The 23027-nt window shown below is 43.9% G+C and overlaps 2 protein-coding genes across 3 annotated transcripts in view; one reads left to right on the forward strand and one right to left on the reverse strand.

Annotated features, from left to right (window-relative positions):
• ALKBH4 (alkB homolog 4, lysine demethylase) overlaps positions 1 to 384 on the reverse strand; it is a 12750-nt gene extending 12366 nt beyond the window's left edge. For both annotated transcript variants that reach the window (XM_015408050.1, XM_015408049.1), the window contains exon 1: positions 212 to 384. In XM_015408050.1, coding sequence (XP_015263536.1) covers positions 212 to 364 — 153 coding nt within the window. In that variant the 5' untranslated portion in view covers positions 365 to 384. The remainder of the gene's footprint in view (positions 1 to 211) is intronic.
• A 32-nt stretch (positions 385 to 416) lies between these two features.
• Positions 417 to 23027, forward strand: part of LRWD1 (leucine-rich repeats and WD repeat domain containing 1) — a 47198-nt gene continuing 24587 nt past the window's right edge. Inside the window, exons 1-6 of the mRNA XM_015408048.1 lie at positions 417 to 479; positions 3558 to 3613; positions 7493 to 7632; positions 9119 to 9353; positions 13986 to 14105; positions 16988 to 17134. Of these exons, the coding sequence (XP_015263534.1) occupies positions 7553 to 7632; positions 9119 to 9353; positions 13986 to 14105; positions 16988 to 17134 (582 nt within the window). The 5' untranslated portion in view covers positions 417 to 479; positions 3558 to 3613; positions 7493 to 7552. The remainder of the gene's footprint in view (positions 480 to 3557; positions 3614 to 7492; positions 7633 to 9118; positions 9354 to 13985; positions 14106 to 16987; positions 17135 to 23027) is intronic.

The raw sequence follows: 23027 nt of genomic DNA on the forward strand, positions 1-23027 counted from the left end.
CAGGAAGGACGTTCTGCACATGCTCAGAGGCACGCGCGAAGCCTCCCCCTTTCAAGGTGGGGGGCAGGAGAATTTTTTTTTAAAGGGGGGTTTTTCGGGTAGGTTTGAGGACATGCCTCGCCCCCTCCTCCCGTTTTCCCAGCCGCCCACCATCCCACCCCCTTTCCCCTCTCTCCGCCCGGCCCCTCCTCCGTGATGCCGCGTTTGGTACCTGCGGGGGCGGGGCGGCCTCCTCGCAAAGCAGGCAGGAGCGGCTTCCCTTGCACCCGCAGGCCTCGGGCCCGGCTGAGGAGGAGGCGGCGGCGGCGGCAGCAGAGGGGTAGGCCACGGCGACTCTTCGTCCTCCGCCCCTCACAGCTTCCATCCCGCCTCGCCGACCTTTCTTCTTTCCCCCACCCCTCAAGCGTCTTCCGCTTCCCCGAGCGAGCGCCGACGGAGGCGGCCGCGACGAAAGAGGAGGCCCCCTTCCCGCCTCAGAGGTGAGAGGAGGCGTCGTCGCTGCCTGCCGGGCAAAGCCCGTCTTGGGCTGGGGAGGAAGGAAGGGAGGGAAGCGCGGGGAGAGAGAGGGAAGCCGAGTCGCCCCCTCGTCCTGCCCGGTCTTGTCGGCCCTCCTTTCATAGGCCCAACCGCTTGACTGACTCGATCTTCCAGAGGGGGGAAAAGGAATTGGTAGTGAGGCGAAGGACTCGCTCTCCCAGCAGCGCGCGGCCGAGCTTGCCCGTAGGAAAAGCGTTCTCGGGGCCGCGCGGGGCATGGCGGGAGTTGTAGTGGCGGCTTGGGCCGCGTTTTTAAAGATGCCGTTACTTAAAATATAAACCCTCCGCCCTGGTTCTCCTCCGCTCCCTCAGCGCGTGTGGCTCGCCGCTTTCTTTCTTCCGGAGAGATCGGGGTGGGGGATGCTTGGGGGGTGCTTATTTTTTTATTATTAAAAAAACCAACCAGTTTCTAGGGGGCAGACGGGGGGGGGGGGGACAATAATCCAGTCAGTCGACCCCCTCCCGAAAATCCCATCCTCGCCCGTCCATCTTCGTTTGCAACAACAGAATCCCCACAATAAGACGGGGAGGCCAGGCAGCTCCCTCTTTGACCCTTTGAGCCCCCCATTTTCCCGCCCATTTTCTCCTTTCAAAGGTTCAACCCCCTCCTCCCCAATTTCCAGGCAAAACGCGATCCTTGGTTTTATAGTCTCTCCCTTTCCTGCACAACCCCCCCTCCCAAAAGCATCCTCAAATCGTGTGGTTGTAAAGGGGTATGTGCATAGCGCAAATAACCGGACATGTGTGTTGGGCGGGAAGTTAAAGGGAATAATAAGACAATCAGCCTCGTCCTCAGTTACCCTTTCAGCAAGAAAGGATTTTGGGCAAGCAAGATCTAAATTCACAGCATGGGGGGAGATCCATTTTCTTTTCCACCTGATAAGGTGGTCTGAAAGGTTTCCTTTATGTTTGGAAAGAGGTGTGCAACTATTGTAAATAAATACCCCCCCCCCAACACAATATCCAGTTAAGGGGTGTAACAAGGCATCATCCTTGGCCCCTGAAAGCCAGACAGGTCCCCCATTCCTCACAAGGATGCTTTTCCTGCTCAGTCTTTTTTCAGGGCTTCTCCCCTTAAAGATTTATTTTATGTTGTATAAATGCACTGTAAATATTATGCAACAGACATTTGTTAGGGGTAGAATAGTAAGGCATCTGCCTACCTCCAAAAAGTCAAATGGGTACCCCCATCGGAATCCCCCTGCCTCCTGAAGTAGATTAAAATTCAAAACACCAAAGAGCTTTTCCCTTGAGCATGCACTGTCATTGAATTTAGCTACAGATTTTTAACTGCAAGGTTTAGCTTTGAAGCCACCATAAAGAAGAGAGTGCCTCTGTGCTTGTGCAAAGTATGGCTTTAGGTGGCTGAAATGCCCCATATGACATACGCTAGGAGGAGGAAAACATCTCTCCGGCTGTTAGGCAGAAAAAGACACACGGAGTTTCAAGCAAACCCCAGAATACAACTAGTGAGGCAACGCTGGATGGATGTGTGCAACCACCTCAACAGATGGATCATTTAGGTTCACTGGAGCCTAGATGTGATTCGACTGTGTGAGTGCATCTTCCTTGTCGCATCAAGACACATGTATGTGCTTTTAGAGGCTGTCAGTCAGATCCCTGAACCTATTTACTTGATATTAAATTCTGCTGACTTCAGCAGGCTTTACTTATTTCACAGTATTTATATGCTGCATTTCTTGTGTAGGTCAAACAGCTTACAGATTTGCCCATAGGCCAGACGTGTGTATAAACTGCTGTCAAGTCATAGCTGACTTATGGCGACGACCCCAGCAAAGGACTTTCAAGACAAGCGAGAAGAAGAGCTGGTTTGCCATTGTCTTCCTTGGTGGTATCCCTTCCAACTACTGATCCTGCTTAGTTTACAAGATCTGACAAGATCGGGCTATACCATGCTGCCCTCTCCCATAAGCCAGATAGCATCTTTAAAAATAATACCAATCAAATCCACACTATAATATCAGGTCAAATCAGCCTTTATTGGCATATATCAGTCAATCAAAGTAATTATAAAAATATACACTATAATATCATTAGGCTTTCAAAGAAAGCAACATTAGGTTCATCACCTGTCAGAAATCCCCCCCCCCCCAAAAAAAAGAAGAGCTCTTAGGAAAAAACTTTCCATTCTGGTGCTTTCTAGACAATGTCTGGTTATTCATTCCATGAAATGGGCAGCAAATAAAAAAGCCTGGGAGACTGACAGGGAATGCCCCCTACCAAGAGTGAGTGGAGTTGGAGACCAAAGGGAGCCTAGTTGGCACAGATATCCTCTAAGGAGCCTAGTTGGCACAGATATTGATGACAGAGGTTGATACGGAGAAGAGCACACAGTCAGATAGATAGAGATAAGAGAGAGAGAGAGAGAAAGTGCTCCCAGGTCACATAGCAAGCAATGTGGAATGAACTTGGAAATAAATAGGTTGTCTGCAAGGGCCATCCCAATTACAGCATGTTTTAGTGATCAAGTCTAGAAGTTGCAGTAATATGGATCAGAGTGAGGTCAGCACAGTCCAGAAGGAGAGTTTTCAAAACTGGTCTAGGTGAGACAAAGCCCTCCTAACTTCTGTACACATATGTTTTGAATGTCAACTATATTCAGTAATCAGGAACTAAACAGCATTGTGGAAATGAGTCTGTGCACTGCATCTTTGAAATACGACTTAAACCAGGTACGCATAACCATTTGTGCAAGAAAATGTTTTGCAGCAACTGGGCAAGTTCAAATAACCAGTGGTTTTAAAATTTTCTCTCTTCAAGGAGTCCTTTTCAAGTTGATTTTCTTGCTAAAAATTCTGAAGATCATTTTAAGGTGGGATGATGACCTGTCACATTGGCCTCACTGTTGCTTCCAAGGATTGGGAATACACTCTTGGGCCCTTTATGTACGGGTGTTTTGTCTCGCTTTCACTGTGCATGTCTGTTGGGTTTTCCTTTTCATTCTGCATTTCGTTTCTTCCCTTCAGGGTTCAGTATGCTTTCTGTTTGCTGTTTCCCCAGGTTTTGTGAGAGTGGTTTTGTAGCAGTTTTTCCTTTGCTTCGCTTCCAAGCCAAAGGTAAGTCAGGAGCATACAGATTCCCTCAGATTCCCTGTCCCCACTCCTCAAAAGCCACTCCCCTGCCTACATTTAAAAAAATCAATTTGCATGAGTCTAGCAATAGGAGACCATCGGTAGTCTCATGCCACTTGTAAAAAAGAAAAGAAAAGACTCCCAGCTGGGCTGCCCACTCTTGCCTCCTGGTTTGAACCGGGTGGGCATGAGAAGGCAGCGCCAAGGTGTGCCTGCCAGGAGTCATTGGCTCCCTGCAGGCACTGTGAGCCTGGTTGGGCTGTCCTCTCATGCTGCCCAGTTCAACCCGAGCAACATGAGAAGGCAGTGCAGAGCTTGGTGTATTTATTCTGGACTGCAGAATAAATACACCAGAGAAAATGGTATGTACTGCAGGCACAGAATCTGAAGTCAAGCTTAAAGGTTTGACTGCTTGGATTCTCTGCAGTAAGCTGTGTGTGCCTCAACTTACCCCAGCATGTCTCTGTGACACTGTTGGTACAAAGTGACACTGTTGGTACAAAGTAACACTGTTGGTACAAAGTGACACTGTTAATAGTTAAAACAGCCAAGTTTTCAAGCAGATGATCCATTATTACCCATCATCTCATTGAAGCATCAAGGAACTTTGCAATCCCTTGAAAACATTTCCTAAAATAAGGGATAACTGCTTTAAAGAGCTCAAGCCCCTAACTAAAGGTTGCAACCCTGTGTGTGCCTATTTGGGAATCAGCCCCTGAGCTAATAATTAGGATATACTTCCCAGCCAATGTGCATAAGATTGTGTATGAATGTTTTGTATTGCAAAGTTGGCACTGTAGACAAGTTCAGTTATAATGGAACAATCTTTCTACACGTGTTTTAATGAGAAATAAATTCTATTTATTTAGATATGTATACCCGCTTTTTAAAAATTATTTAGATTTTGACTTTTTGTTGAATGATTTCCAGGGTGGTTTTTGTTGTTGTTGTTCAGTCGCACAGTCGAGTCCGACTCTTCGCGACCCCATGGACCAGATCCCGCCAGGCCCTCCTGTCTTCCGCTGTCCTCTGAAGTTTGCTCAATTTCATGTTCGTTGCATCTATGACAGTGTCTAACCATCTCATCCTTTGCCGTCCCCGTCTTCTTTGACCTTCAATCTTTCCCAGCATCAGGGTCTTCTCCAGTGAGTGCTCCCTTCTCATTTGGTGGCCAAAGTATTTGAGCTTCAGTTTCATTATCTGGCCTTCCAGGGAACAGTCAGGGTTGATTTCTTTTAGGATTGACTGATTTGATCTTCTTGCAGTCCAAGGGACTCTCAAGAGTCTTCTCCAGCACCATAGTTCAAAAGAATCTATTCTTCGGCACTCGGCCTTCCTTATAGTCCAACTCTCGCAGCCATACATGACTACTGGGAATACCATTGCTTTGACCATGCGGACTTTTGTTGGCATGGAGATGTCTCTAATTTTTATCATGCTGTTTAGGTTCGCCATCGCTTTCCTCCCAAGGAGCAGGCGTCTTTTAATTTCATGACTGCTGTCACAGTCTGCGGTGATCTGGGATCCCAGGAACGTGAAGTCTGTCACTACTTCCACAGCTTCCCCTTCTATTTGCCAAGGAGTGATGGGGCCGGATGCCATGATCTTAGTTTTTTTGATGTTGAGCTTCAAGCCCACTTTTGCGCTCTCCTCTTTTACCCTGAGCAAGAGGCTCTTTAGGTCCTCTTCACTTTCTGCCATTAGAGTGGTATCATCTGCATATCTGAGGTTGTTGATCTTTTCCCCAGCAATCTTAATTCCCGCTTGTGATTCATCCAGGCCAGCATTTCGCATGATGTACTCTGCATATATATTAAATAAGCAAGGTGACAGTATACATCCTTGTCGTACTCCTTTTCCTATGCTGAACCAATCAGTTGTTCCATATCCGGTTCTAACTGTCGCTTCTTGGCCCTTATACAGGTTTCTCAAGAGACATGTGAGGTGGTCTGGTACTCCCATCTCTTTAAGGACCTGCCATAGTTTGTTGTGATCCACACAGTCAAAGGCTTTAGCATAGTCAATGAAGCAGAAGTAGATATTTTTCTGGTACTCTCTTGCTTTCTCCATAATCCAGCGAATGTTGGCAATTTGATCTCTAGTTCCTCTACCTCTTCGAAACCCAGCTTGTACTTCTGGCAGTTCTCTATCCACGTACTGTTGAAGCCTAGCTTGTAGGATCTTGAGCATGACCTTGCTAGCGTGTGATATGAGTGCAATTGTGCAATAGTTTGAATATTGCCCTTCTTTGGGATTGGAATGTATACTGACCTTTTCCAATCCTGTGGCCACTGTTGCGTTTTCCAAATTTGCTGGCAAATTGAGTGCAGCACTAACAGTATCATCTTTTAAGACTTTGAATAGCTCAGCTGGAATACCATCACCTCCACTAGCTTTGTTGTTAGTAATGTTTTCTAAGGCCCATTTAACTTCACATTCCAGGATGTCTGGCTCGAGGTCAGTGATTATACCGTCGTGGTTGTCAAGGACATCGAGGTCTTTCTTGTATAGTTCTTCTGTGTATTCTTGCCATCTTTTCCTAATCTCTTCTGCTTCTGTTAGGTCCCTACCGTTTTTGTCCTTTATCATGGCCAGCTTTGCCTGGAACGCTCCCTTGATTTCTCCAACTTTCTTGAAGAGATCTCTAGTCCTTCCCATTCTATTGTTTTCCTCTATTACTTTGCACTGTTCATTCAGGAAGGCCTCCTTATCTCTCCTTGCTGTTCTCTGAAAATCTGCATTCAGTTGGGTAAATCTTTCCTTTTCGCCTTTGCCTTTCGCTTTCCTTCTTTCCTCTGTGGTTTAGCATAGACTAAAAACAACACAAATGTTGTTTTCACAGTAGGTTGATAAATAATGAAAAAACAAATTAGCATAAAGTTCTGATACCCCAACAGGGCCTAGATGGTTAATGCCAAAGATCTTGAGTTGACCTGTAGGTAAGGAAGGCAATCTAGTCAGATGAAAGTTCTTTAAAAATAAATCTGAAATGAAGAGAACAACCCCCCAGTGGGAGTGGATAAACCCAATAATAGCCATTGACTGGGCTGTAATCTCCTCAGCTGACAAAAAACAGTGGCTAACCTTTTGGTTCAATACAATTCAAGCAATGCTACTTCTTTCCCAGAAACAGAAGCAGTAAAGTAAATCTGCAGCACTTTACACATAGTACGGAAGCAATTTTTTGACTAGGGTCTTCCAGACATATGAAATGTACCATCCGTGTAATACTGAACTTTCCTTTTCTTGATATTTTTCACTTAGATGGTCTAATAGAGAATGCAGCCATGCCCAAAATAATAGCTTTTTGCTTAAGCTGCTGAGAGTTCTGCCTGAAAATATAACTTAATCCTTGTGATAATTAAACTGTTACATTTCAGTGGTGATTCTTCTGCTGTCTCTTGGATGTACATTTCAGTGGCGATTCTTCTGCTGTCTCTTGGATGTCTGGGAGAAGACAAATTCCAGTGTGGCAGCTATCTTAAGTCTATTGCAGCAGAGCAAAAGAAGAGCATGGTGGCATCTTAAAGATTATTGAGTGTATTGTAGCATAAAGTTTTGTGGGTTTGAGCCCAATGTCTGGCACGTAGTGGAGCGAATCCTGATTCAGGAGAATTTTTAAGGCACAGAGAGTGGGAAACCATTGCGAACAATGGTTTAAAAGACTGGTTTGTGAGATCTCTGCGCAAAAATGAAAAGTACACAGATAAACACAGTGATTGTTCACAGATTGCAGAAGAATTTTGAAGGCCAGGAGTTTGGCAAGATGAACTGTGTTCAAGCAATATCAAATGTATAGGCTACAAACTAAATCTCTATTTGGGACACTTAGATGATCTTCTTAATATCTGTTTATTTTGCTAGGAAGGTTTTGGAAAGATATTGGACAGCTCTGGCTGAGCAGAAAACTGGAAGAGATTAAAAATGTCCAAAATAACCACAGAACTTCTGTTGGAAAGAGCAGTGCCCAAGTCCACAAGGCTGAGGAAGATCAAAATTCTGAAGTAAGTTCAGTCAGACATCCACAAAATCCCAGATCTTGCTTTGCGAAGAAAAAAAAAAGCCTCATGGTGTTTAAACAATCACAGTTTTGCAAAACTTTCTCAGTAAGTTCTGTTGCAGTTCCCAGCATGATGCATAGTTAAGACACAAGGCTGGAAAAATTAAGTTGCCAAAAATAAAGAAAATGCAAGATCGAGAAAATATTTAAATTATATTGCCAAAAATAAATACAAAACCCAAAAGCATTTTCAAATAATGCATTCTTTTGTTAGTTTGTTCAGCCAAACTATTGCTCAGTGTAGTGAAGCTTTTAACTGTTTTAGGCTTAACACAGCTTTTATAATATCTTCAGTATTCATTTTTAAGCTTGGTTGTTTTTGTAAGCTGCCTTGAGCACTTTTAAAATGGCAGAAAATGGAATATAAATTAATCCATAATTTGTTCAGGGGCTGCCACCACTGAATAACAACAGATACAATTTTTTATTGCAGGGTTTTGAAAACATTAAGCAAATACTAGAAAGAAGAAGGAAATGAAATTTTACCCTGTCCGCTAAGGAGTGAACAGAAGTCAATAATTAACATGACAGACATATTAATATCACACTTTAGATCTACTGGGATTAACTCTGGTATTGAAAGAGGCTGGTGGCAGCTTTGTCTCAGTGAACCCAGCCAATGAATGAAGCTGTCTGGTTGACTCTGGAGTAGTTCCATCTCCAAGGGCCTATTTATAATTTTGGGTTCTCTTACTGTAGTTAATATATGAGCTACACCAGAGGTTCCCAACCTTTTTTACCCTGTAAGCACCTTTGGAATTCTGACATGACACGGTGGGCACAGCAGCCACCAAGTGGCTGCTGCAGGAGGCAGAGCCAGCCACAAAATGACTGCCATAGCTTTACTTCAGTCATACAGTGAAGATCCTTGTGGTGTGGTGGCAGCTGTTTCCAAGGCAACATTTAAAAAAACCTGCACAGCCAATCAAATTTCCAAGAGCTATTCCGACCCTTGCTGGACAAAAACCCTACCTGGCCCCACCCATTTTCTGAAAACACTTGGCAGGTACCAGAAAAGGTGTTGGTGGGCGTCATAGCACCCACCACGGGCACCACGTTGGAGACTCCCAGACCACACCATTGTTCCATGCAGCTCAGCACTGTTAACTTCAAATGGCAAAAGCTTTCCAGGATCTGAGGCACGCAGAGGTCTTTTGTAGCCCTGCTGCCTGAGACACTTTAACGGCAAATTCCAGGGATTGAACCTGGACCTTCTGTATGCAAAGCACATATCCTGTCACTAAACCACAAATGCTACAGCCTCCCTTGCCTCCCCAGACAGGATTTGAACTAGTGGCCACTGCATGAGAAAGTTGCTACAAGCATCATCAATTCTGCTGCTAAACGGGGGAGGCGGGCAAGGCTTGGTGGGATGGGGTTAGGTGGCACATTGAACAGAATAAGTTTTCAGTGGAAATTTTTATTTCCAGCCTGTCCAGATTGCAGATAACAACAGAAGATTTGGAACCACAGTTATTTTCGCATCTGCGCCACCTTCAAGAACTGGACCTGTCCGACAATCTGCTAGAGCGGCTTCCTGACAACCTAAGCCTGCCGAACCTCCGCATCCTCAATTGCAACAACAACCAGCTTGAAGATGTGACTGCCCTGCAGCAGTTCCCACAGCTGCAAGAACTAAGCTATCTGAACAATGTATACCTGACAGTGAGTATAATAACTGGCAATCTGCAGGAGTCTATCAGTTTATGGGATTAGGTTGTCTTGCAGTCACGATCGCAAAGCTTTGTTCGTCTGTTACGGTGAAATAAAACACAAGTCCAATGGTACTTTAAAGACCAAGAACCTTTATTTCAGTGTGAGCTTTTATTTATTTATTTATTTAAAACAGGTGCTTTCTACCTTAAAGGATTCAGAGAGGCTTGTAATAATAGATAAAATACATAACGTAGAATACAAAAAACATTTCAGAAATTTAAATCATAATTTAGAACTGCCAGTAAACGAATCAAATGCGGTCCTAAATAAACCCACCTTCAGCTGCCTTCTGAAGATCAAAAGTGAGGGGGGCCAGACGCACCTCCCTGGGAAAGTTGTTCCATGATCACAGGGCTGCCACTGAAAAGGCTCTCTGTGATGTAATCACCAGACAAGCTTCTTCAGTCAATGAAACAGTCGAGAGGGCCTCTCCCTGTAAAATTAATTCCGGGCAGGAACATATGGGAGAAGACTGTCCTTCAGACACCCTGTGTTCCAAGCCATGAAGGAAGGGCTTTAAAGTTCAAAACCAACACCTTGAATTGGGCTCAGGAGTGGAATGGTAGCCAGTGTAGTGTCAGGGTCACATCCTTCTGATAGGTGTCCCCAACCAGCAGTCTAGTAGCAGAGTTCCGCTTTAGCTGCAGCCTCCAAACACTCTTCAAGGGGTAGTGCCAAGAAGACCGCATTGCAGTAGTTTAGTCTAGATATAACTAAGGCATGGGTCACTGTGGCTAAATCTGACTGAGCCAGGAACAGATGCAGCTGATGCACCAGCCGAAACTGGGCAAAAGCCCTCTGAACCACCACAGCCACCTGATTTTCTAAGGTGACTGTTGTGTCAAGTAGCACTCCCAGGCTGCTAGAATGTTGTTCCCTGGGACTATGATGTAAAAGCCCCTGAATGCCATGAGACATCTCAGCTGGATGATTACATGCAGATGCAATGGGGGTAGAGAAACACTGCCTTTTTGTCGTCATCACCACCATGAAACAGGCTCTAGTATTGGCTCTGTGTTGTGTTCCAGCAGTCTTGCCTCAAGGTTTCCACCACCAGTGCCCTGGTTGTCTTCCCTCCCATTTCATCGCCATCAGTTTTTCAGTAAATCAGGGAGACTGCTTGGCTCTGTCTTGGGGGGAGATGGTGCTTGGAAGTGATTGTGTCAGTGGCCCGGGCCATTTCCCTATTCCAGAGAGTGGTCAGGCCCTCAACAGAATTGTCAGCAGTCAAGGTGGGGAAATCCCTAAGAGCCGATACAAAACCATTGGGATCCATCAGGTGCCTGGGGTGGATCATCTTCATTGGTCCACCATCCCTGTGGAAGGGTAGGGTGGAAGGAGAAAGCCACAGGTCTAAACTCTATCAGGGAGTAAGCTTTAACTCCCCCACCTCCAGATCACCCTCTCCCATCTGTATAATAGACCAGACCCAGACTATGTCGTGCTAAATGCATGGGTCCAGTAATTACTTGGAACAGGCCCATGGTTGACATGGAGGTTATGAAGTCTTGAGCCACTCCTGACAGTTTGGCCTAGGAATGGATATTAAAAGTCACCCAGGAGCACCAGTCTTGGGTTCTACAGCAGCACGCCTGAGACCAGCCCAGCTAGCTCAGGAAGATAGATGGTTGGGCAGTGGGGTGGGCAGTACATCAGCAAAAGCACTACCCGGTTTTGGTCACACACATTCAGAACCTCCAGACTCACAGCTCACTTCAGATACACAGTCATGGCCTGCATTAATGTCTCCTAAATTTCCGAGGCATACATGTTTTCTGAATTAATCAGATCTGAATACAGACAGTGCTCTTACATCAAAAAGGCTATCGGTATTTATTAAGCACAAGCAAAGCCACTGTACAGAAAGTTTAAAACATACAGTTTGCCTCAAACATTTATGATCTAATTAATACAAAGTATTAGAAAGCAAGAAATTGCAAGTAGATAAATTGGTACCACTTCAGTGGGAAGGTAACAGCTTTCCGTGCACCTTGGTGTTTAGTCATGCCGGCCACATGACCACAGAAATGTCTTTGGACAGCGCTGGCTCTTCGGCTTTGAAACGGAGATGAGAACCGCAATCCTAGAGTCGGATTCGACTGGCTTTCGAGCAAGGGAACCTTTACCTTTATATTATATCAAAGTTAACTGAAGTCTATTAATTTCTTTCCAGAAATGCCCTCATGTGTTCAAGGGTTCAAAGAGAAGCATTGCAGAGATCAGTAAAGTTTTAGAACATGAACGAGTAAGGGTTGCCTGCCCTCAGAGGAGCTAACCTTTGTGTTTCTGCATGTTCTGAGCATGCCTCCTGATTGGACAGAAGCAAACCCAGAGCAGTAACTCCTGCATAGACACAGTAGATAGCCTCCTCTGACACCTGATGCAGGGATGTGACAGAATGATTTACCTCTAGTGGGTGATGATTGGAAAGAGGCAGGCCAAAGCATTAAAAGATGCAGAGATTCAGAGAACAGTCTTCTCTGGACAGGTGCTTTAAGCTCAAAGGAGGCACTCATTAGTTACATGAGCACCTTATTGTGGTCCACAGTTTGAGTTAGAGAGAGTTTGGATGGGATTCCCCTTGGTCCTAAATGAAGGCAAGGGCATTTTCATTGATCTGACAGTACCCCAAAGTTTATGGAACTAATATTCCAGTTAATCAGCTTTAATTTTGGAATCCATTCATGGGCTTATTCAGTAGATATTTTGCCCTTGCAATTGTACCAAGGGATCTGGGCTTAAGAAGGTTTGTATTGGCATACTCCCTCCTATGGTGTTTCGCCACCTATCTCTAGTGGAGAAAAGAAGGACTGAAATAGGCAGTCCTATGTTTATTTGAACTTGGGTTCTCCTCCTCCCTGCAAGATAAAAACTCATTGTACCATGTTGGCTCTCAGGCTGTTCTGAATGACTCAGGTCAGGCCCGATTCAGATACAGGTATGCGCTTAAGAAGCTCTAGGTGTCTAGTTAGCTTTCCTATATCAGATCATTTAACTTGTTGCTTATGTTTTAGGTTTGTTAAGGTCTCTGTTTTCATTTTATGGAAATATAAAACATAACTGTTGCATTCTTAACACTGACTAGATCAACAGAAAACTGTACCATCCATTGTTGTTACATTGATATTTAAAGGAGAGCAATTATGTAAATTCATAAAAGTATCTTAACCCAAAGATAAGCAGGTCACAAGCAAGGAGCCCCTTCTGAGAAGAAGCTCTTGATCAATTCAGCTTTCCATATTTATATATTTAAGATCATCTCCTAACAATAGGAGCCAGTTTCGTGTGGGGAGCCAGTTTGGTGTAGTGGCTAGGAGCGTGGACTCTAATCTGGGAGAACCAGGTTTGATTCCCCTCTCATTCACATGCAGCTGCTGGTGTGACCTTGGGTTAGTCACAGTTCTCTCAGAGCTGTTCTGGAAAGAGCTCATTCATCCCTTACCTACCTCACAGGGTGTCTGTCAGGGGGAGGGGGAGGGAAAGGAGATTGTAAGCCGCTCAGACTCCTTTAGGTAGTGAAGGGCGGGGTATAAATCCAATCTCTTCCTCCTACTCCTTGTCCCAAGTGATAAAGGTGCACATTTTTGGCTAAGTAAACTTCAAACACCATACATGGTTATCTGTGCTTGAAATATCTTCTTAGAATATGTAACAACTGTTAGTTCATTCTTGCTCCTTTTTACCTTAACATTGCAAACAACCATTAGGGTAAACAACCATTTAGGGTAAGTCATCAGAGCCAGTGACTACTGAGACAAATGGTAATTGGGATAAATAATAAGGCAAGCATTTGCTAGGTCAGACAATTACCGCCTTCCAAAGTCCTTCGGCCATCCCAGGTTTTGCCTGGTGGTCTTGTCTCCTTGTGCCTTGAGTCATGTCCCATATCGTACCTTAGTTTGATCATTCTCATACCCTGCATGGCAAACATGACAGATAAGCATGGTGTAATCCTGAGCAGAGTTATAGGTTGTCCTTTTGCTAGGATTTCACTGATAGTCAACAACCTTCTTGCTGTTGGAAACTCTCCTCTCATCCAGTCCAAAAATCCCGTATTCCTTTTAAGAAATTAGTTCAATTCGTTCTTGGCAAATGCCCCTCTTCTTGGCAGATTCCACCCTTTTGCTAAAACCAATCTTGGTCTCCATCCATTGACGTCTCCTCCAACTAGGTTTCTCCTGGACTTGTTTACAACGCATATTAGTTTTGTAACTATCTAGAGACTTTCCACTTGGTACACTATTCTTGTCTGCTTGACCAGTCTTTCCCCACAAAATGTGAGCTGCCCTGAGCCCACTTGTGAGATAGGGTGGGATATAAACTTAATTAATTAACTAAATAAGGTCTAGCCCTTATGCTAGAAATAGAGTGAAAAAGCAGAAGGGCAGCAAGCCAAAAACTGAGACAGGTTAAAGAGTCTTCTTCTTCACACAAAGGCTTGCTACAGGCGGTGCCTTGAAAAGATATATGAAGGTCGTGGATCTTATAGAATGTAACAGAAGATTTGATACTTGGCTTAGAAAGGCTTAAAAAGCAGATTCTCAAGGCTGTTTCCTTTTTTTTTCTGCCTCCCCTCTCCAGGCTAGCGATGACTATAAGGTCATGTTTCTTCTGCAGAATCTCCGACTGCTGAATGGCAAGGATGTCACCAAGCTGGCCAATCATGTGAGGGTGGTCAACAGTCGTGAGCTGACCAGCAGGGTAAACTGCGCTGATGCCTCTTTCATATACCCATTTATGGTGCAATACGGCATTAGAGCCAAAGTTATGGCTTTTACCCTCTATTTTTTGCTCTTGGAACTTCACTGTAAGGGGTATACATAAACGGTGCATATATTAAGTGAATGCTGATGTTCATTTAAGCGTTTTCTATGTCTGTAGCCAGCTTGGATTAACAGTGAAGAAAAATACGGGCACAACTGTATGTGATGGGCCACCATTGCCCCTTTTGTTTGCATTTTAAAAAATTGAAAGTTTTTTGTTTTTTTTAATGACAGTTTAGGTTATAACGAAAAGTCCATGATAAGGACCTAACAGTTCTGCAGAGTCACAGGGATGAGTACTCTGCACCCTGTGTTGGCCTGATGCCATTGTTAACAATTCCTGGTCCCTCTGCTTCCACTGTTTATCCGTCCCCAGGTCCTGTTTCAGTACTACATCTTCCTCCAGCTCTGTTTTCAAACTGTACTGTGGAGTGCTTCCCAGCAGGTGTTTAAAACAGTGCTTAAAGCATAAAGCTGGGTGTTAGGATCCATGCTGAAGGAGCATCTATAATCCCAAATGGGGGTTGGCTGTGTTGTTGTAAAGCTGTAGGAGGCTTGTAAAGGTGCTAATTGCCAGAGAGCTTCCAGGGGGTCTTGTTTGTTTTGTTTTCATTTTATTGTATAAAATCTTTAATTGCTTTCACATTAGCACTGCACAAAGGAGTGTGCCTCTGAGACAATTAATATGTGTTTGGGGATTTGCATGAGCAAGACTCTAGTCCTGTAATATATGCCGCATTAGGCACATCTCCCTGATTTACTGGATTCCACTTTTGACAACCAGAGGAACTGGTTCCCCAATATCCAGTCATTATCCAGTTATAGCCAATTTGCATGCCTGTTTTTATATGGTGGGATGTTTTCTTAATTATTTTGGAAGTGCCCATTGTGATACCCATGTTCTCAAAGGGAGGTGCTTAAAATAATAACAATAACATAATTTAAACAGGATTTCATGAGCAACCAGACCAAAACTGATAAGCAGAATTGTAAAAAACCCTTAATAATCTAATCAGGGGGAAAAAAATGGCCATCACCCTTATATGAGAGGAGACCACCAATGTTTCATCTGTGGCTTATCTCAGGGAACAGAAAGGAACACCTGGGAGAAGGTACCCCATCAAATATTCCAGGCCAAGTATACAAAGACATTTAAAGTAAAGCATTGGCACCTTGGATTTAGCCCAGAAACATATTGATAACCAATGGAACACCATATTTTACACTCCCTACAGCTAACACCAGAAATCAATTTGGAGTCTGTGTTCTGGTGTATTGTAGCATCCAAACTGCCCTCAAGGATAGCTCTATGTAGACTGCATTACAGTAGTGTAGTCCAAATGCAAAGTTACTTCGGCATGTACCACAAAGGGAACGTCCTCCTATTCCAATAAAATGGCAGAATTGGTGAATTGGCCAAAACTGATAAGACATGCTGTTTGCTGCCTCAACCTGGGCACCAGGAGGAAACCAAGAGCACCATTAATTTATAGACATGAGCTTATAAGGAAGAGTATTCCTACTGCCCTTAGTACAACATATGTACTGTATCGTTTATCGCAGGAATGGTATGATTATGTGCAAAGAAGTATTCTGAACCTGAGGGCAGTGTCCGTGCATTGATGCAAGCCACTGGGCAGTACAACTGGGCACTACAACAAAATAAATACTTACTCAACACTGATCACCATCGACTAGGTGCTGCTGAGAGCACAGAACACTCTCTCTCACACACACAGACATACACACACACACACAAATTTATGGACGGGAGAGAGACATCTAGATGAAGAAGTTATAATTGGGAAGGGGAGAAGTGGCAATGAAGAGACAGGCAGAGTGAGGCTGGGATGATTCATCAGTGGGTTTTGAGTGAATAGAGACATAGTGATAGTTCTGGACTTAGAAGTCAGCATCTCTTATTACCTGACATCACAGTATGTTCTAAAAAGATTATGTGCATTACAAAGACAAATAGGGCATTGTAACAATATTCACATTGAAGATATTGCCAGAGTGAAGGGTTTTGCTCCAACACAACTGCCTGGTTAATATGTCATAGTGTTTGTTTGTTTTTTAAACTTTCCTGTAAAAATGAGCTGGCGACTGCTTGATGGTTTGTGTTTTGCTGCAGTATTGTAGAAATGTTGTTATAATGTACTGAGTATCTGTTCTTGCAGCGTGTGGCGTATAAAAACAATTATATCATAAAAACATCTGAACTTCCCTTTTAGTTGTTAGTTTATCTGTAGTGGTGTTGTGTTCTATTTAGTGCTGCAACATTTAATCATTTGCATTAATTGATGGGAAATACTTGTGATTTAGTAAAATAAACCTCTGTTTTATAGGGCAGCAGTTTTCAAATATATTGAAACTTATATGTATGAGTAATTCTAAAAACTGCAGTTAGCAAGAGCAGTTTGGGAAGAGGTATTCTTTTCTGAGATAGGAGGAACACCTCTTCTAAGATGATGCTGTGACACACATGTAATGCAGCAACAGCTTCAGAACTGTTTTCTTAATGATGTGCAGTTTTCATCGGATTGGCTGATTTGATTGTTTGAACTCTTGCTGGGAATTTGAGCATGGTGAACTGGTCTTTTGAACACCCCTATTCACCCATGGATAAGTTTCCATGATCAGACCCATCCTAGTTCGTGTGCCACCTAGCCTGCTCACATTAATGTGCAGAGAATCGCACATGTCTAATCCTTTTTAGTATCTGGCATTTTCAGCACAGTATACATTGTAAAGTCAGCACAGCAGATTATCCAGGGTTTTATTTTCAGATGAGTTCAATGTGGTTTTCCCTTTGTCCAGGTCACTGCTCACTGGGGGAAAAACTTCCGTAACCAGCTACCTAAAACTCCTGAGCAGCTAAAATCGACCAAGAAAAAATTTGTCAAGTCTGCACAAACCAATGTCGCATATGGACCCAGCTCACTCAGCGACTTTACCCGATGGCGGGTAAGTTCATTCCCATACACTTTTTGCAGCCCTTTGAATGCAGGGTCTAAATACCTGGCACAGAGTCTCTGTTTATTTAATTTAGATTTTCTCCCCACTCAAAAGTGAGTCATAATAGATCTTCATCCAGCAGAGCAGAGAAGTATTTATTGGGGGAAAAGAGAAGTCAGCCCAAATTCAGCTTAATTATGTGGAATTTCGCATAAGTCAGACTTAGTATGAGTCCAGTGGCATCCTTAAGACCAGCAAAGTTTAATTCTGGGTATAAGCTTTTGTGTGCATGCACACTTCTTCAGATGACATTGAAACAGACTTCCTCAAGCCTTGCTTGTGAGGGGGGTTAAGTTGCCAAGAAGGGCTAGTAGAGTCAAGTTGCATAAGTAGCTGAGTGATAAGTATAGCTAAGATTGGATTGAAGCAGTTGGTAAAACCTGTGAATAGCAGCAGATTAGCATACAGATAATAAAAGAGTTAACAAACAGATGTGAGAACTAAGTTTGAGTCCACTGACACCTTTAAGACCAACAAAGTTTAATTCTGGGTATAAGTGAGAACTGAGTGACTTACCATGTGTAGTGAGATAAGAACCCGATATCTCTGTTAAGCTCTGGGGGTTCCATTGTCTGGAGTATTGTAATAACTTGTAAAGCAGTAATCTCCTGTTCCAGTCTGCTTCTGAAATTCCTTTGCAATAAAACAGCAACTTTGAGGTCCCCCACTGAGTGCCTTGGGATGTTGAAATGTTCTCCTACAAGTTTCTTAATTTTGTGATTCTTTAATGTGTGTTTTACTCTGTTTGATCTTAAATTATGTTGTTATTTTATCAATTATTAAGTGAACCCACAGTCTTTCAATCCTTTTTTTAATTGATGGGAATTATTTACTTTTCCACTGTGCTGCAGTTTGCATTTTTGCAGAAGATCAATTTGCACTCTCAGAATGGAATCTATTTTTTCTAAAAATGCAGAATAATTATTGCAGGGTTTGATACTTTTTAACTGATGAGGCAGTCTATGTGTTGGAGACCTCTGCTTGAGTACCTCTGGACATTAGCAGAGCATCCTCAAAGACAAAAGAAATTATCCTCCATTTAAGAACATAAGAGAAGCCAATGTTGGATCAGGCCAATGGCCCATCCAGTCCAACACTCTGTCACAGTGGCCAAAAATACCAGGTGCCATCAGGAGGTCCAGCAATGGGGACAGGACACTAGGAGCCCTCCCACTGTTGCCCCCCCCCCCCACCACCAAGAATACAGAGCATCACTTGCCCCAGCCTGAGAATTCCTATCTATACCTTGTGGCTAATAGCCACCGATGGACCTCTGCTCCATATGCTTAAGCTTATCTAATTCCCTCTTGAAGCCATCCATGCTTGTAGCCGCCGCCACCTCCTGTGGCAGTGAATTCCATGCGTTAATCATTCTTTGGGTGAAGAAGTACTTCTTTTTATCTGTTCTAACCTGACCGCTCAGCAATTTCATGGAGTGCCCACGAGTTCTTGTATTGTGAGAAAGGGAGAAAAGTACCTCTTTCTCTACCTGCTCTATCCCATGCATAATCTTATAAACCTCTGCAGGCTTTTTCCTATACCTGTTTGTGCCTTTCCTAACCTGCGGAATATATATTTTTTGAGCTTCTAGGATCGTAGTTTTAAATAGATCCCAAGCTTCCCCAATTGTTTTGACCCTTTCTACTTTTCCTTTCAGTTTCCTCCCCACGTGTCCCCTCATATCAGAGAAATTACCCCTTTTAAAGTTAAAAATGGTTGTGTGAGTCTTTTTGGCCAATTCTCTATTTGTACAAATGATGAACTCAACAACATTATGATCACTGTTTCCAAGCGGTGCAATCACTTTTACATCTCTCACCAGGTCTTGAGTGTTACTTAGGACCAAATCAAGGATCGCCTCTCCCCTGGTAGGTTCCGTGACCATCTGCTCCATAGCACAGTCATTTAGAGTGTCTAGAAACTCAATCTCTTTTTCCCGGCTAGAACACATATTGACCCAATCAATGTGTGGGTAGTTAAAATCACCTATTATTACACAGTGTTTTTGTCTAGTTGCTATCTTTAAGGCATTCATCATTTTATAATCCTCCTCTATCTTTTGATCTGGTGGGCGATAACAAACTCCCAGTGTTAAGTTTCCTTTTGGCCCCCCTATTTCAACCCATAGAACTTCCAGAAGCGAATCCAATTCACTTAGCCTCTCAATCTTTCTAGACTTTATACCCTCTCTGACATACAGAGCTACCCCACCTCCAACCCTTCCCCCCCTATCCTTCCGATATAATATATAACCGGGAATCACTGTGTCCCACTGATTTTCCTCATCCCACCAAGTTTCAGAAATACCCACAATGTCTATTTTTCCCTCCCTCACCAAGCACTCCAACTCCCCGATTTTACCTCGGACACTTCTAGCATTTGTATAGAAACAGCTGTAATTTCCCTTACAAGTTAAGCCTGCATCCTTCCTCTTGCTATCTCGAGTCGTTGTCCGGCAGTCCATGTCACCAGCCATGGCCTCTGTGGACAATTTCAATCCACCTCCCTGTAGAAAAGCAACAGGTACCCCCTCATCTCTCTGAGATGAGCCAACCCGAACCAGAGACTTTTCATCTCCTGTCGGCTTTCCCCCAATATTCAGTTTAAAAACTGCTCTGCCACCTTTTTGATTTTAAGCGCCAGCAGCCTGGTTCCTTCTCGGGACAAGTGGAGACAAGTCTCTTTTGTACAGCTCCCTCTTGTTCCAAAAAGCATCCCAGTGCCTAACAAACTTGAACCCTTCCCCCCATTACCATCGTCTCATCCACGCATTGAGACTCCTGATCTTTGTCTGTCTCTCCGGCCCTGTGCGTGGAACAGATAGCACTTCTGAGAAGGCTCCCTTGGAGGTCCTGGCCTTGAGTTTCCTGCCCAGCAGCCTAAATTTCTCCTCCAGGACCTCACAACTGCATTTCCCCACCTTGTTGGTGCCGACATGCACCACGACCACTGGCTCCTCCCCAGCACTATCTACCAGCCTATCTAAAACACATGTAACGTCTGCTACCTTCGCACCAGGCAGGCAAGTCACCATACGGTCACTACGCGGGTTCGCCACCCAGCTGTCTACCTGCCTAAGGATTGAATCACCAACTACCAAGAGCCCCCCTCCCACCCAGCCCAGGGATGGTTCCTTGGTACGAAAGGATACCCGTTCACCAGCTGAAGAAGAGGTCCCTTCTGAGGGCACCTTTCCCTTATCCTCAGCATGGTGCCCTGTTTCCCCTTGACTCTCATGCTCCCTGACAGCAGCGGTGCTGCCTGATCCAGAGTGGGACATATCTAACAAGTCCCCGAGAGTCTTCTCTGTGCACCTAACTGACTGTCTCTGCTTCTCCGGGTCAGCCACCTTGACCTCAAGGGAGCAAACTTGTTCCATGAGAACCAGGAGCTCCTTGCACCAAGCAATACCCAAGACTTCTGTCCAGTGGGCAGATAGTCATACACCTCCAGCACAAACTTGAGTTGGTAGGTGAACACCAGTGGAGCTGGTGTGAAGTGTCATCAGACAATTATTTTGAACAAGCTTGCTTTAGTATTAATGCTTCTTAAATTTAAGGGACATGAACGATTGCCATATCTTCTCCTAGTTGTTCCCCTAAATCCTGTTCCTGAGTCTTCATGCAGTTTGCTTTTCTTTCCAGTAGTACATGGTATAAGGCAGAGATGGCTCTTTGATATGGGCAGTTCTATTTAACATTAGATTTTCAAAGGCAGCCAGCTCCACTCTCAATAGTTTCTGGAGAAGTAAGGACTGACATAGGTGTACACCTTGCAAATAATCACATCACTGACCATATGAATCTCTCATTTTTGTTGCAATGTCAGTGCTTTTGGGGGGTATTTTTCACTTTTGTGTGCCCGTGCGCATTTGTGTGCCTGTGCCTGGAAGTCATGGCAACCTCTGGTGACTCCTACTGGGACACGGAGGACATTCAGAGAAATGGCTTGATAGCCTGCCTTTGGCCTCCCGACCCTGGCATTCTCTGGAGGCCTTCCATCCAAATACTTGCCAGGGCCTGCCTTACTTAGCTTCCGAGATCTAACGAAATTGGGCTTGCCTGGGCTATCCAGGTCAGGGCGAAATGTCAGCTTTTGACAATATTTTCCTGTTATGTATAACATAACAAAGTCAAGAATATTATATTTATGCCAGTGTGAAAATATATGGGGTTTGAGTGCTAGCCCTAAAATAAGGGTAATATAAAGGTGGACGCTAATAAGGTGTCTGGGATTAAATGCATTCTCTAATGCTCCCACACTTGGATTGTGGCTAAAACTACAAAGAATACATGACTTCTTTGAAAGTCAGTTCCACTACCCTTTGTTTTGGCAATACTTACTTTTAAAGTAAAAGTTTCCCATCCTGTGCAGTGATATGTTTTACCTATTAAGTTTAACAGGCTTATGAACACAATGATTTGCATATGATCACATTACCAGCATGTTTCTGATTGCAGGTGAAATCTGTTTGCATTATTAAGGCTACAGTTTGTTAAAGAGAAGTCCTTCTGCTATTTTAACTGACTCACAGATCAGTCAGCTCAACTGTGATACCACAGGGAGTGGTATCAACAGGGCTGCCAGCTCTGGGTTGGGAAATACCTGGATATTTTGGGGGTGGAGCCTGGGGAGAGTGGGGTTTGGGGAGGGGAGGACCTCAGCTGGGTACAGTGCCATAGACTCCACCCTCCAAAGCAGCCATTTTCTCTAAGGGAACTGATCTCTGTAGTCTGGAGATCAATTGTGAAACTGGGAGATATCCAGATCCCACTTGGAGGTTGGCAACCCTAGGTATCAATAATCACAAAAAGCAGTTGGAAGGAAAATGTACAGGGAAGGTGGTGGGGGACTTCTGGTTTCCATGTTAAATTCACAAGCCAAATGATCAACAAACTCACGGTTTAAAGGCTGATCATACTAATATTAAGCATACTCATTTGATAGTTTCAGGTGGTAGCCGTGTTGGTCTGAAGCAAGAGAACAAAGTTTGAGTCCAGTGGCACCTTTAAAACCAACACAGTTTAATTCGGGGTATAAGCTTTTGTGTTCATGCACACTTCTTCAGATACATTGAAACCAACTTCCTCAAGCCTTATATATAGATGGGGGGGGGGGTTAGTCGCCAGGTAGGGCTAGTTAAGATGCATAAGTAACTGGGCAATAAGTACAGCTGACATTGGATTAAAGCAGTCGGTAAGACCTGTGAACAGCAGCAAATCACCATACAAATAAACTAGTTAATAAACAGATGTGAGAACTAAGTTTGAGTCCACTGGCACCTTTAAGACCAACAAAGGTTAATTCTGAGTATAAGCAAGAACTGGGTGACTTTGTTTCAGTGTGTCTGAAGAAATGTGCATGCATGTGAAAGCTTATACCCAGAATTAAACTGTGTTGGTCTTAAAGGTGCCACTGGACTCAAACTTTGCCCTAGTACATATAGTGGCAGCACCATGCAAGTTACTGTACAGAATGATGCAGATCCCATACCTACAGAGATTTGCTGTTTCTCTTAGACAGGCATGCTGCATAGTGTTCTGTGTTAGTTGAAAGCTTACATACTTTTATCAACAGAGCTTATCCAAAGCAATATATACTCCTATCTCTTTTGTTTATTCTCTGGCACCAAGTGGTTGTGTCAGTGAAAACACACCAATGACCCCCCCCATTAATTTACCTTGGCAAAGAGAAATAAGGCCGCTGAAAAAAAAGAGTTCTTGGTAGTCAATATGGCTGTGGGCTAATATAAGGCATCCATGGCATCTCATTAGTGTTTTTTATGCTAGAACATGGGATGGAGACAGCACTGGTCGCCCTCACAGACAACCTTCAGAGGCAT

The sequence above is a fragment of the Gekko japonicus genome, unplaced genomic scaffold (assembly GCF_001447785.1).
Source record: "Gekko japonicus isolate JY-2015 unplaced genomic scaffold, Gekko_japonicus_V1.1 scaffold1, whole genome shotgun sequence".
In the NCBI taxonomy this organism is placed as follows: domain Eukaryota; kingdom Metazoa; phylum Chordata; class Lepidosauria; order Squamata; family Gekkonidae; genus Gekko; species Gekko japonicus.